The 13,682-nt window shown below is 54.9% G+C and overlaps 3 protein-coding genes across 3 annotated transcripts; 1 reads left to right on the top strand and 2 right to left on the bottom strand.

Annotated features, from left to right (window-relative positions):
• Nucleotides 1-2,707: 2,707 nt before the first annotated feature.
• Nucleotides 2,708-3,601, bottom strand: BZA05DRAFT_423332 (putative meiotically up-regulated gene 86 protein; the record flags this gene model as incomplete). Its single annotated transcript, XM_051485867.1, has 4 exons — nucleotides 2,708-2,767; nucleotides 2,852-3,104; nucleotides 3,162-3,303; nucleotides 3,367-3,601. 4 exons carry the CDS (start codon nucleotides 3,599-3,601, stop codon nucleotides 2,708-2,710), a joined length of 690 nt encoding a protein of 229 aa, XP_051344322.1.
• Nucleotides 3,602-6,680: 3,079 nt separating this feature from the next.
• On the bottom strand, nucleotides 6,681-7,538 carry BZA05DRAFT_11526 (uncharacterized protein). Its single transcript, XM_051478622.1, has one exon. It carries the CDS (start codon nucleotides 7,530-7,532, stop codon nucleotides 6,945-6,947), a length of 588 nt encoding a protein of 195 aa, XP_051344321.1. The 5' UTR covers nucleotides 7,533-7,538; the 3' UTR covers nucleotides 6,681-6,944.
• Nucleotides 7,539-7,898: 360 nt separating this feature from the next.
• On the top strand, nucleotides 7,899-8,648 carry BZA05DRAFT_11473 (uncharacterized protein). The gene is made up of 2 exons (XM_051478615.1): nucleotides 7,899-8,022; nucleotides 8,074-8,648. The coding sequence occupies exons 1-2, from the start codon at nucleotides 7,983-7,985 to the stop codon at nucleotides 8,487-8,489; spliced, it is 456 nt and encodes a 151-aa protein (XP_051344320.1). The 5' UTR covers nucleotides 7,899-7,982; the 3' UTR covers nucleotides 8,490-8,648.
• The last annotated feature ends 5,034 nt before the right edge of the window (nucleotides 8,649-13,682 follow it).

The raw sequence follows: 13,682 nt of genomic DNA, 5'->3' as shown, positions 1-13,682 counted from the left end.
GTCTTGACCCGCCGCTTTCCGGCCTGGAGAGGCATTGGCACCTCGTAAAAACAGCAGGTGATGGGAGACGGGGAAGATAAAAGGCTTAAATCGGCCGCAACAACCGTAACCAGTAACCACATGCTATGTTGGGGCGGCCGACATCGTTTCGGATGAAGCGGTCCCTCGACGAGTAACCTTGTGGCTTTTTTATTTTTGTTTCCGTCCAACGGAAGGGGGTAAATAACCCCCCCAACGGGATGATGGAGTAAGGATCGAACGCTTTTGCACTGCTGTTCTGACTGATCTCTCGCGGGAGGGCCAGGCCGCCAAGGAGGAAACACGTTCGATCGCGATAACACTGGGAAGCCGCGTCCGAAAGTCGTTTCGGTTGCACGGCAGGACTGCGTGAAGCCGAAGACCCATCGATGCGGGACGGGACGGGATACCCGCGTCAACGCAACGCCGGCAGATGATGTTTCGAAGAAACGGGAGGGATGGTTCTGCAAACGAGTGCTCAAACAGTGATTGGCCATCAGCGCCAAGGACGGCTATTCTGTTATCCAACACAAAGTGCACTGCCGTACGGAGCATTAATTGTACCATACTCTGGCCCGCGATATCAGCGCCAAGGATAGAGAGAGAGATATTCCTGTTTTATTTCGCATACAGCCTATCTAGACTATGGCGAACCAACACACTCCTTTCCTGCCCACTCTGGCCGGCCGGGAGTTAGAACCCCGTTACCAGCCAGCACGATGTGGCGCCGCTGCCTACCAAAGAAAACAAATGAAATCGCACAAGGATCCTAAAGTGTTTCGTTTGTTGGTCGAAACGGACGAGTGAGCAATTATGCAACGTGGAGTGTTGTCTTTCGGTTACTCCACGGTACTTTGGATCGATGCAAACGGGCCCGCGCGAGTTGGAGACCGGTCCGTGGGCCTTTCTTTTTTCTTCTTTTCTTTTTTCGGGCGCCATATCGACCGTTCTGCCTTCCGATCATGTCCATCTTGGCCGAAATCGCCTCTTTACACGGCTGTTGTCTGACGATATTCTATGTCGCACAAAATATCGGCCTGCATGCGCATGTGGCTTTAATTCAGACAATCGCGGTCTAGCAATCACTTGGCCGCATCGTCGCGTCTGCAATAACCCCATTCACCCGAAATGACCACGCCCCGACAGACACATATATAACCGCTGTGGAACGCCGGATCGCTTTTTGAAATCCTTTGATTCCCTTGACCATTTTATCTGACCCGAAAATTAGGCGCTCACGTGAATCATCGACGACAATAAAGTTACGGTAGCGAGTGAGTGACCATGACCACAACCATGGCCGCGGAGGGCGGGGGGGGGAGGGAGGAAATCATTTTATTGACGTATCTATGGACCTAAGTAGATCACGACGTCCACACCAAATAGAGCCACCGCCGCGAGACTAGCCAATCGGCGTCTCTCGCCTGCCCGTGGCCGCGGCGGGCCGTTCGGGCGCGATTGAGTCCGGAGGCGCTCCGCGCGTCTCACACGGCGGAACACTTTTACCGCCCCCCGCTCGCACGGCCGACAGAAGCCACGAGGGAGCCAGCAAAAAAAAAAACCCTCCCGCAATTACTGGCAGATCCTGTCAGAGCAATTTGTCAACAATCCGATCGGTTGCTATCCTATCCTTACCTATACGTACACACGACCAGGTAGGTAGCACGCTCACCTAATACGACATCGGAACCCGGTTCGCACAGACCGCCGGCCACATGGCCACAAATGACCGATGAGTAAAGACTTCTCCCCCCGCCTCCCCCAGCCATTGCGCGTAGAGCACTAATTCGATGCCAGATAAAGTAATCCACTCAACTTAACTCTAACATCTCAGACCACCGGTCGGCCTGCCGGCGTTGAGCTGCCAGATTCAACTCCGCGATCTGTTCTAGATCTGTCAGCGGGGTTTCTCTTGTACTCTATGCGAGCCAGATTTCGCTGCGTTGCTGGGGGTCCCTAATCTAGATGGTAGAATCTAGATACCCCAGGCGGGACCGGTCCCGGTCCCGGTCCGACCAGTATTTGATCTATCTAAACGGCAAAAACGTGCCGAGCCTGGGACTCAGAGCTTGTGCGTGTGTGCACCTACTCTAAGGCACAGGGGGTGGGGAGCTCGGGGAGGGCCTCGCACGATGGATCGATGGCAGATTTATCGACTGGGAGTCTGGAAGGCTAACTATGGTCTCGGCTTTGGCCGTGCTCTGGTTGCAATCGTCAAAAGCTTAGCGTCGCGGCGTCGAGCCAGGACTCAGGAGTTCGAAGCTGGTCTTCGAGTTTTAGTCATCGCGCGAGTATCTACGGAAGGTTCTGAGCGCAATCTCATTCAACAAATTTATATTTGTGAGTTCATATTCAATTAAAGGCGTGATAATCGTAAAAAAATAAAGAAAAGATATCATCTGACGGAAATGTACAGGTAGACATAGTGAGAATCGAAACGACATAAGGAAAAAAAACAATGCCCGCTCATAAAGACACTAAAAGAGCATGACGCAATCACACACTGCAAGTCAATATGTACTTGAACGCATAAGGCTAAATCGAAGCGGCACCGGTAAAATCATCCTTCCACACTAAATTGAGCTAGGAAAGAAAGAAATAAAGGTTCTTCCGGAAACTCCGAAATCTCTGCAGCAACGCCGACCGGCTCGAACGGCATCGTTCACCGAGTGATCATCGGCGCAATCGCTTAGTCGGAACGAGCGGCTTTCTCGCTCTTCACCTTCTCGCTCCAAGGGAAGTGCATAACCTTGGTTATAACCGTTAGTTTTTGGTTCTATATATTTGCCGTGGGTGGCACAAGTAATTGGGGGTAATCGGAATGACAACTTACCGGGACAGTGAAGAAGCTGTTCGACGACTCGAGCATACCGGCGGCAGCGTTCCACCAGGCGATAAACGCCGTGATCAGCCCCAAGATTCCAGCAGCCTTGGTGATTTGAGGGTGAACGGAGCCGTCAGCGCCTCCAGTGAAGTGGGCGACCGTGAGGAGGAGGAAAGTGATATCGAGGAAGAAGAAGAGGGAGAAGAAGGCAACGGTCGACTTGAAAGTGCACAGGAGACAGAGGAAGGTAAAGATGAACCATCTAGATCCAAGTCAGCGTCAAGCCCTACGGATCGCCACGGATCATTGCACGACATACCCAGCAAGAAAGAAACCAACGGCGTGGGTGGCATCAAGCTTCGACTCGTACGACGAAATAAGCCCCAGACCATCGGTCTCGATCAGGGCCCAGGCGATCCAGAAACCACCGTACGAAGACAGAGCGGTGGCACCGAAAGTGTCTTTGTTGGGTTTGGTCAGTATATTACTCATCGCCGATCATGGGAAGCGTGGATCAATCTCACTTCCGACAGCCATCTCCCACATTCCCGCCAACAACTGGATGAAACCACCGTAGGCGTAAGCGGCGCCAACCACAACGGAAGGGCTCGTGACGCCGCGGGTGCTGGCATTGATCAAACTCAAGACGAAGGTCGTGAGAGCGAAAGCGCAGAGACCGAGGGGAGCAGGGTTGGCGAACTTCCGGAAGCTAGGCTTGTAGGGTGCGGGCTGGAAGGCACCCCCCCAAGCGGGAAGCATGGCGGTTTGCTGTCTATCGAGGGGAGCACCGTTGGGAACACCATTGGCAACATTTGCGTTGTGGTAGGCAACGTGAGTGGCCGAAGGGTGGCCAGACTCAACATCGACCTTCTCGGAGTTTGTGTACGAAGACATTGCGTCGCTTGGGAGGTTGTTCTTGCCGAAATGTGGAGAAGGTTCGGTGCGGTGCGGGTTTGATTGACTGATAGACGTTGGGGGAGGGGATTGATGAGCTCGACACAGTTCAAACAAGAGGGATGGACGGCCTGGTATATAACCAGCTTTCGAGACTCTATTCCCACCATCCTTCTCTACAGAGACCAGCAAGTCCGGGGAGAGCTAATCCAGGGCCGCCCCCCCCCATTCCCCGCCCCCCCTACTTACCTAGATACCTAGAGTACCGGCGAAGTGGCAGAGACAAACTAACCAAAATGTGGAGAGGGATTCTTTAGCTCCGGTCATCCATCAGCTCGGCTAGCAGCCTTCCCCACTCCCTGTTTTACCGGCTATTCTTTCCAACCCTGTTTCTAGACGGAGTTACGGCTTCTCCAGTGTGGTCCCACACTCCAGGAACTGCACTGTGTTGCTGGTTGCGTCACTAGTTTACATCAGTTGCCAAGAGTGGCGAGCGATGATCGCCACACCAAGTTTGCAATCGCGGCTGACTTCAACCACCAGAAAACGGTTGCGCTCCCTTTCGTCCGCCATTACTCAACTGCCTACTCCGCTTCGGTACCAGTGACACTTTGCACGCGCTGGGCACACGACAGCTATGGTAACGAGATCAGGGGGGTGGGAGGTTGTTTCGCTCCGCACCCTGGGCTTGCACGACTCTCTGATTGGCGCCGGTGAAGCGGAGGTTACTAGTACATAGATATCAAGTCCTTCGTGGAGGAGGCCTTGACAGATTTTAGAGTATATATGTGAGTAGTTACCTAACTATCCGCACGCTATGTCTAGAGGCGGGTACGAAGACGGAACGGCGTCGCCGGGTGGATGTATGTACCTATGGTAGTGGCCCAACAGTCCGTGGAGATGAAGAACGTTATCCCGTGCGGAATTGCAGGAGATTGCATTCCCCGCCCCCCTCCTGCCTCAAGTTCGGTGGTTGGTTTGGATATTCTAGGTATCAACATAGGCAGAGTACCGGTACATATCTGGGGAGAAGCCCCCCAGTTTGGTGTGCGAGGTGCTGACGGGCGAACCATGGTCCATGATGGTCCCCGGATGGCGGAATCGTCGATCACCGAGCGCTTCAGCACGAGCTCGAGCCAAAGCAAAAAAAAAACAGAGTTTCGCCATCTTTCCCCGGATGGAGAATCAGCGGCTTTCGATTTCCCCCTTCCCTCTTCCCCCCCGGCCTCCCCGCCCCCCCCCGGCCCCAAGCTCCACGTTTGGACTTTGGCTTTTGTGGCTCCAGACCTCCATACGCACGGTATCTTTCTCCATTTCCCCGGATCGTCGCTGGAGTTATAGGTCTGGATTTGTGTGCTATGATATGGCGAGCTACATAAGTTACCTCTGTAGATACCTGACTACTGCTTCCTTCGGAGCGGCGAACGGATAGCTCGGATTAACTAGGCTCCGTTCAGCAGTTAGACCCCGGCACAATGTCCGAAAGCAAAAAAAAGCAGCCCGGTGGGAAATTTCAAACGCCAGTCGATACCTCTGCGACTGAACTATAGCATTAGTCCTAGTATTAGTTACCTGGGCACTCCCCGAAGTAATTATCAGGACCACGCGCGAGATAAGGGGAGAGCGTGGGAGGGAGGGATGGAAGGAGCGAGGGAGAGTTGCAGGAACGTTGCAACGTCGCAACGCTGCAACGGCGACGTTGTGTGGGCGCGCGCGGGGAGTGGAGCTCTGTGCAGTACATATCATACATACAGCAGCTGACAGCGTCTCTCTGCCGGCTCCCGAGCGGTACGTGCAGGCTGCAATATGTATGCTGGCCTGGCAGCTGGCAGGTGTCCTGTGGAATAGTAGAGCTCAGTATGCATTACTATTACTATACATACATCTAGAGTAATAAGTACCCAGAGGAGGTAAGTCCCAGGGTACATGCTCTATATGTACCAAGACATGGATGGATGCAACGACGCTCACCCCCCCGCAGAACCCCCCCCCTCAGAACCCCCAGAACCTCCAGAACGGGTGCGGGAATCCTGAGCAGAGGGTGACCATCGCCAGATCGAGGGCGTCTTAGTACTGCGGTACGTATAGTACTCTATTCTACTCTACCCCACAGCTACTCCACCTACTCTACTCAGTACTCTATCCACCTACCTACTCTACTTGAGTCCTCGACTCTACATACTCTACCTATCCGACTCAACTCGACTCTGGCACATACCGCGGCCATTGCCGGCCCCCTCGCACCTGCCACAGCGCATGGCAGATTCCCGTAGGGCCGCAGCTGTGTGGCACAGATGTCGGCCTGATACGGTTGCCGGCCTACCTGCCCGCCTGCTTCCGCCGCCACTCTTTGCCCTGGCACGTCCTCGGCATCCTTGCTGGCCCGTGGCTACAGCAGCGCCACACTTGCGGCGACCCCACCCATCCGATGTCAGCAGCACATGTCAGTCAACGACCTAACGGTTGATACACATCGAGGCCAACTCTATGTATCTACTCTAGGAATATCTCTACTCTAGGTACCTGGTAGGCCACGCGGAAAAACAAAAAAAAGCAAAAGCAAAAGCAAAAGCAAAAGCAAAAAGCAAAAAGCAAAAAGCAAAATGGTGGTTGAGCATTTTCAAAAACGTAACCGCCGAATGACGTGTGGATGAGAGAGAGAGACAGACAGAGAGAGACATTACTACCTACGCAGGAGTGACTTCATGAAGCGTATGTGCTCCACATACCGGTACTTGGTTGACTTGACCAATTGATTCTTCACCGACAAGATGCAAGAAAGAAAGAAACGTCGAGCTGAACATATGGAGGCATGACGGGCATGACGGGGCAAGAAAAAGTACATATCTAATATGTCGAGGACTGCAAGAGCTTGCTCTCGATAATCGAACGAACCAACCAACAACAGAAGCCCGGATTAACACGGTCTACAACAGCACGACGGAACGCCTCCTCGTACAAAAGCGGATATACAAGAACAACAAGCCACCGGAAAAAGCAAAGAAAAGGCTGCTTGGAGGGCTTCCAAGGAGAGAACCGAGCAAAGTAATTGCGCCGGAAGATTCAGGGACGGAGGGCGGGACGGCAGGACGGAGGGATGGAGGGACGTCGGGCCAGCGGGGGCGGCGGTAAACTAGCGAATCGGGGGAAGGGGAGCGTTTAACGACGTCGTTGAATGCATGGCTGATACCTTAGGTTGTGTGTCGCCTCAGTTCGTTTCACTGGGCTTGGGCGCCAGACGAGGCTTGCAGAAGCATGTGCTTTGGTAGGGAGACCGCCTCGATTGCTGTCTGCAGCCTGGAGAGTGCGCAGGTCCATTTCCAAACGCAGGTCCGAGGTCCACGAATGTGCCGTCGATGCTCTGTTGCCCTCGGTTATGCACGACGGTGTGCCCACGCTCTCTGGTTTCGTAGCCGTGAGGGTCGTCGGGTGGACCGCCGTTGGGCAGACCGCCGTGCTCCATTCCCGTGCGAACATATGCTATCAACAGGCTGCCAGCCGCGTCGTATTCCCGGAGAACAGCTGGTTGCGTCGTGCTAAGACTTTCCAGCTCGTCTGCCTCGGGATCGAAGTGCGAGGGAGGTACAAAGCGACTTTTCATCCAGTGGTGCGGCTCGGGCGAGTGGGGAGCATTCGATAGTGCGTTAGCCGTGGTGGTGGTGGTGGTGGTGGTGGTGTCGGTGCCCTGGCTGCTTTCGCCTGGTACGCTAGTGCTCTCCGCATAATAATATGGCACCGGACGGGTGCGGGATGAGTTGATCACCACTGGTTTGGGGACGGGTTGGGTCGGCGGCATTGTGGGGCGGGGCGGGGAAATGCGGGGGAAATGCGGGGAAGTGCGGGGAAACGCGGGCAGGCGGCGGGGCAGGCGGCCGGCGGCGGCGGCGTGGAATCGCGGGCTTGGCAGCGGCCCGAAGCGAAGTCAACACTTTTTGCTCTTGCAGCAGACGGACGTTCGAGTTGAAGGTCCGAAGGGGCTTCGGATAGGTATGTATGGGTTGAGAGGGCCGAGGAGTCAAAGCTGATGATCCGAGATGGATAGGAATGATGTCGGTGCGGTGGCCAGCTTGTGGTTGAGGAGAATCCCATGGAAAGCTGCGCGGGTACTTATACTCAAACTGAGTCCCCTCTGTACCGGATGCTCTCAGGAATCGAGGGTCACCTGTATCGATCCAAATGCGTGCATCACCATCCAAGGTGGAGGTGTACGGGGACGAAGAGATATTGGACGGGCTCGAGATAGGGCATGGCCGTCACCATTGCTCCCCTCCTCCCCCGCTCCTTAGGTAGAGGCCCGAGCGTGCTGCGGGGACATAGATATGTGCTAATAGTTATAGTTGCTGACCTCGTATTCTTTGAGTTTTCAAGATCGTGGGTGTTCGCAGGTGGCGGGAGACGAAGACGGTGGCGAATACGATATCCTCTACCATCCAATCCATTTGGTGGGTGTTGCTATACGGGAGCGGATAACCTAGGCGACAACTATCTGTGCCGCTTCTGTGCTGTACTGTGGTGGATGGCGTTGTTGCTGTGCGCAAAGACTGTTGCGCACAAGGCTATGTCTCTAGGATTCTTCCGTTCGAGATCGTTAGGACGGTGTCTCATCCAACCACGAGAGGGACGAAAGCAATCTGTTGCTCCCACGCCCTGTCGAAAGCCAAGCACTGGCCGCTCCTACGGTAAAGAAAAATTTCATCTCCATCACCTCCGAACATGCATGGGGGGCCTATGGCATGCTGTTGGGCTCCTTTGATTCGGTATGGATCCTGTACTACTTCACCAGCGGAGACGTGAAGATGCAGATGCAGATAGACGGGGTCGGTACGAAGATGGAATTACTCACAGCGGGGTGCACACCGAGATATGTGCGTGTGTGGGGGAAGGGGTGGTGGGTGGGCACCGATTGCCCACTGCGGAATGTGTTGCTTGGTTGAAGACTTGAAGCTCGTCCTTCATTCATTCACCATCCAATGTAGTGATGATACCGTTCTGGCCACTCAATGACGACCACTCGATGGGGTGGCGGTGGAGCCAGCCGTGGGCCTCGTTTCACACTCCCGGAATGTACGCCTACCTACTCATACATGGAAGCGGTAGCCCTAAACTAAGGCAGAAAGAGTCCGTTCCAGCCACAGCCGTGCGGCTTTTTACGCATCGAAACGGGCCCAGACTCAGCGACCTTCCGGAAGCTCTCGATTGGTGCAATGAGCTGCGATGGAGGGAGGAGTGGCTGAAGTGCTCCGCCCCAACAGAAGTCTCGGTACGAAGTGACGACCAATACTTTCTCGCGGCCTCTACAGACCAGTGGTCACAAGCGCTACCGTCGGGAGCCCGGTGTCGTGGATGTCGCTGTTTCAGGGGGACATCAGGGCCCGAGGAGCTATCGGAACGAGGCAGTTTCATTGTCGCTGAGCTCGCCCCACTTGTTTGATTCCCCACGGAAGTGCCTCGTTCCAGAGGATGGTTGGACTCCTCAGGACAATCGGCCATGCGCCTTCCGACACGACACGAGCGCTGTGCTTCGACCAAGACACCATGGTATCCGCAGACATGGCTGTCGAGGAGAAGTGGAGCCCGGAAAGATACGAGAAATCGACACGGGGGGCCTCAGCATGAGGAGGGCGAGCGCGCTGATACGATTCGCTTGTTATACTGTTTCGCCAACATGACTTTCTCCATTCGGATCTAGGTAGGAACCATCCTTTCGGCCCGACCGGACTGCCGAGTATGCAGACTCTGCAACTTTGAACCGGATGCATGAGACCAACAAACCAACAAACCAACATATGTACCAACATACCATGGTTGCCGCGATTCGTCTCATCCCATCCGGAATCCCTCATGTTGATCCGCAATGTGGAGTCATCGATGGCTGGTTCTCGAACCCTCCTCGCCCGCTGCTCGCTCGACGACACGACGCTCCTTTGACGCCACGACTGGTCGAGGAGACGAGCAAGTGGAAGACGACGCTCGATACCGACGGCGATGACGATGGCACGACGATGACGAGAGCGGAATTGAAAACCTGCTTGCGGACGGTGTTCTGCGGATAACGCCTCCTTGCCCCCCTGGCGATTGGGCTGCTCGGCAGCTTTGCGTGGAGCGTGGAGCGTGGAGCGTTGCACGTTGATCGGATGTGCTCAGTACAAACGGCACATGTTGCGCACACTGCCGCCACCGTATGTGCCGGACAGTTGCAATGCCCGGGACGGCACATCTCCCCGCTACACACTTTAACCGCAATCATACGGGCGGCAGCGCTGGGCTTGCACACCTTCCATCCCATTCTCCATCGGCTTGCATCCCCCACCGTCTCGGAGTCATGCTGCCAGCACCACTATCTTGATGGCCATTCTCCCCGATCACAATCACGATCACGATAGACGTGTTTCAGAACCCCGAAGAAATCTCAACCTCCCGTCCCATCCCACCCCCCCTCGCCTTCCCTCACCCGGTCAGAGTCTTACTCGCCAGCTGAATGCCGCTTGTTAACCCCTCCCCCCATAAAAAAAATCTCACTCTCAACCTTCACCTCCCTACGACTCCATGTCATCATCAGCGAGGCCCTGTAGGACAAGCAGAGACATCCACCGCTGCAGCCATTTCCGCTCAACCACCCAAATAAAAATGGATTTCTTGCTTGCATGGCGATGTGTGGAGTGGTGTGCAGTCGCCCTTGTGGAAATGTGATTGAGTGCTCGAATAGGGTGCACCAGCACTGATACCATCCCTCATCGTTCGGTCCGAAATCACTTGGAAGGGTGGATGCATTGGCGATGAAGCGGGGGCTTAGACTAGGGAGCATCTGGCCAGAAACTCATCTTGAGGGACTGGGTACGTACCGGTTGGTTGGTTGTGCCTGAGAAAAAAAAACAATAGGGATGCCGTTGGAATTGAAGCCCCTAGTGATTGGCAGCGCATCCGCGATATGCAAAAGATTACTTTCTCACGCAGTCCCCGCGTATGCGCCAACCCTTCGACTCTCTCTCTCTCCCTTCTATCCGTGGTTTGGCCGAAAAGTCTGGACACTCCTGTGGAATTTATTCTCTCCGGTTGGCGAACTGTGTTGCTACGCCGGCCTGTCCGGTTCGTGAGGTCGTGACTTGCGAGTCCGCGAACCTGCGAAATACATCACCGGCTCAACACGAGCCCGACGGCAGGTGTATGTATCATACTGCGTGTTTTGTATGCGTATGTACATACAAGCCCACAGAGATGCAGAGAACGGCGTGATCCATGGAGTGTCCCAACTCATATCCTACTACTGGCTTTCAAGTCGGCCTGGAAGCATCGATCCAAGGCCACTGCTCCTTCGGTTCGTCGGTGTGGCAGGTATGCACATACCTACCTACCTACGCTAGTCCCTCCGCAGTTGATCGCGGGCCCAGATCGTCCGGGTCGGATCGAAGCGGGCAAAGTTAGCCTTCTCCGTCTGGAAACCTCCTTCACTAACAGGCCGTGAAACCCCCATCCACGGATTCCGGTCTGCGGACGAGCAGACATGTCCGGGAGAATGGCCTTCCCGCACTCGCTTCTTGGCCGACGGTGGCAGATCATCACCCGCTTATACGGTATACGAGCGACGAGTATCTAGTTGGTGGGTACATACATTAGGTACGGAGATGGCTGCACTGCTGAGCACTTGTCGCGTGAGAGCAAAGGAAAATTGCGGATGTGGATGTGGGTTCGACCATGCGTGTGTGTCCGCCTATCAATCTGCTAAGTTCGGCTTTTACTTTTGCGATTTTTGTGATGATCACTTCGTAGATGATGATACATAGCTGTCCTGAGCAGAGCTGGCAGGAGTGCCCTTCGGAGTGCATCCGCGCCCCGCCGGCCGGTGTGCCTTCCCACACCGAATGTATTCTACTATCGCTAACTAAGAAGTGTCACTCGTATCTAGAGTCCGCCATCCATGGCTGTATACTCTACTACCTAGTAGAGGGAATGGAACATCTCCCCCCCTCAAAATCATGATGAGTACGTTCGTTATGTCCTCGCGCTACTATGCATGCAGCCCTCCTCCAAGTTCCAACTGCGCACACAACCAAGTCCAATCTCCCGGTCCGACCAACCAGTAGAGTACCTACCTACCTGGGCAGGTAGGTAGTCATATCCACTCCACTCCAGCTGCCAAGCGGCATTGCAGCAGTGGGAAGGCCAGATCGCGTTTGTGCGCTGGGAATCCCACTCACAGGACGCACATACCGCACTTGCATACATACGAGGCGGCCCCCCATACGGGCTCACGAAACCCCCAGACTTCCAGCTTGCGGAGCTCATGTACCACGCCCTGCGAGCGAGTCGGGGGTGCGACGCGCGAATTGATGTTTCACCTGTGTGCCCCCGGAGGATCGTCTGAACGAATCTCAGCAGCCTTCGCCGGCCGGCCTGGATGGCGGCCGTGGGTGCCTCGCGCACAAACATATGGCCGTAGCGTGAACTGGACATCACAGCTGCGCCGGCGGCGGACCGGCGGTGTGAAGTTTCCCGGTGGCCGGACGGGATGGGGTGCGGGAAGGTCGTTCTTACCCTCCTTCCGCGGGTGTGACTTTCCTGTATGTATGTATGCGGGTGGATGGTGGATGGATGGTTGATTTTCCTTGGTCGTTTTGGCTGTAAGCAGGCCATCGGAACGTATCCTACTCTACGATGACGGTGGACGATGACGGGGAAGATTCGGACTGCAATGTCCGCTCCAAACGGTTCTCAATCTCACCACTCCACAACCGTCGAAAACGACAACCAGCCTCTGCATGGCATGCGTCCGACGATTCTGCTGGTAACTCTCACCACCAGCATCACAATCACCAGCACTACCGTCCATTCATTCGAAATCAAAATCAAGAAAAGCACGCATATATACAGGGGCCGAGGACGTTAGGTACATGCAGCGTGCAGGAGGATTCGCCATTGCCACCAGTGAGAGTGCGTACCGAGAATGCGGGCTCGACCAGAGTACATGGGCACCGCATGGAGTCGTGGTCACCAACCCACCCTGAGCAGAATTTATGTGCTGAACTGATGATTGATCCACTGGGGATCCTAGGTCTCGCCTACTCCGCAGACAACCGGCCTTATCGCCGTCCTCGTCGCTGCTATGTAGAGCTTCGTGGAGCTTCGTGGAAATTACCAGTCGTTCGTACATACGGTGTCTGCACTGTACGTAGGTATCTGAGGGGGACCACGGGACAGCTGCTACGGGCCTGCGGATCGTCCAGGCGGGGAAGGTGCTTGGTGAGCGGTGTTGTTGAGCAGACAGGCGGATTCCGGAAAGCTTGCTTGGCTGGCTGGCTGGCTGGCAGCTGGCTGGCAGCTGGCTGGGCAGACAGTTAGCGATTGCTGTGTCTGGATCTCGATAGCCACCACCAAACTCACGGCGAATCACCTCCGGAGCGGAGCAATTGCTCTTCACCACTTTTTCTCCTACATACCGACATACGTGGACTCGACGAGAAGATTTCAGCATGCTCACCATGCGTCCTCTAGGCTCTGGCCGAATTCGCCAGTGCGGTACTTTTCCCCGGCCGGTGAGTGTAGTGTTTGCAACAGGTATCCGGTTGCATGAACTGCCGGAGGAAGGGCTCTCGTGGCGGGATGGGTAGGCTTCGATGCCTTGCCCCTACCCCTGCCATAGCGTTATACACCGGATGCTCACGATGCTTGGCCTTCAAGATCTAAGGGAGCTAATTGAGTATTCCCACACTTTAGTCGGCTGGTACGGTCTGGGGAACACTGAGGCTATCAATCGACCATCGAAGATCACTCGGAATAAACGAGTGAGTACCCGTGCCTCAGGAGATGCCTGGTTCTCGGAAGCTTGCCATCAGTCCGTATTACGATTGCATCTTTGCTAGACAGGCATATCTACGATGATATCTCTATCCATTGTCTAATCGGCTAATGGGCATTGGTGTCCAGACTGTGGTGCCAACGGCCTGGTTTA

Source organism: Tricharina praecox (genome assembly GCF_024521635.1).
Source record: "Tricharina praecox strain CBS 144465 chromosome Unknown BZA05scaffold_1, whole genome shotgun sequence".
NCBI lineage: Eukaryota > Fungi > Ascomycota > Pezizomycetes > Pezizales > Pyronemataceae > Tricharina > Tricharina praecox.
Note: the sequence above shows the minus strand (reverse complement) of the source record. Positions and strands in the feature narration are given on the sequence as shown.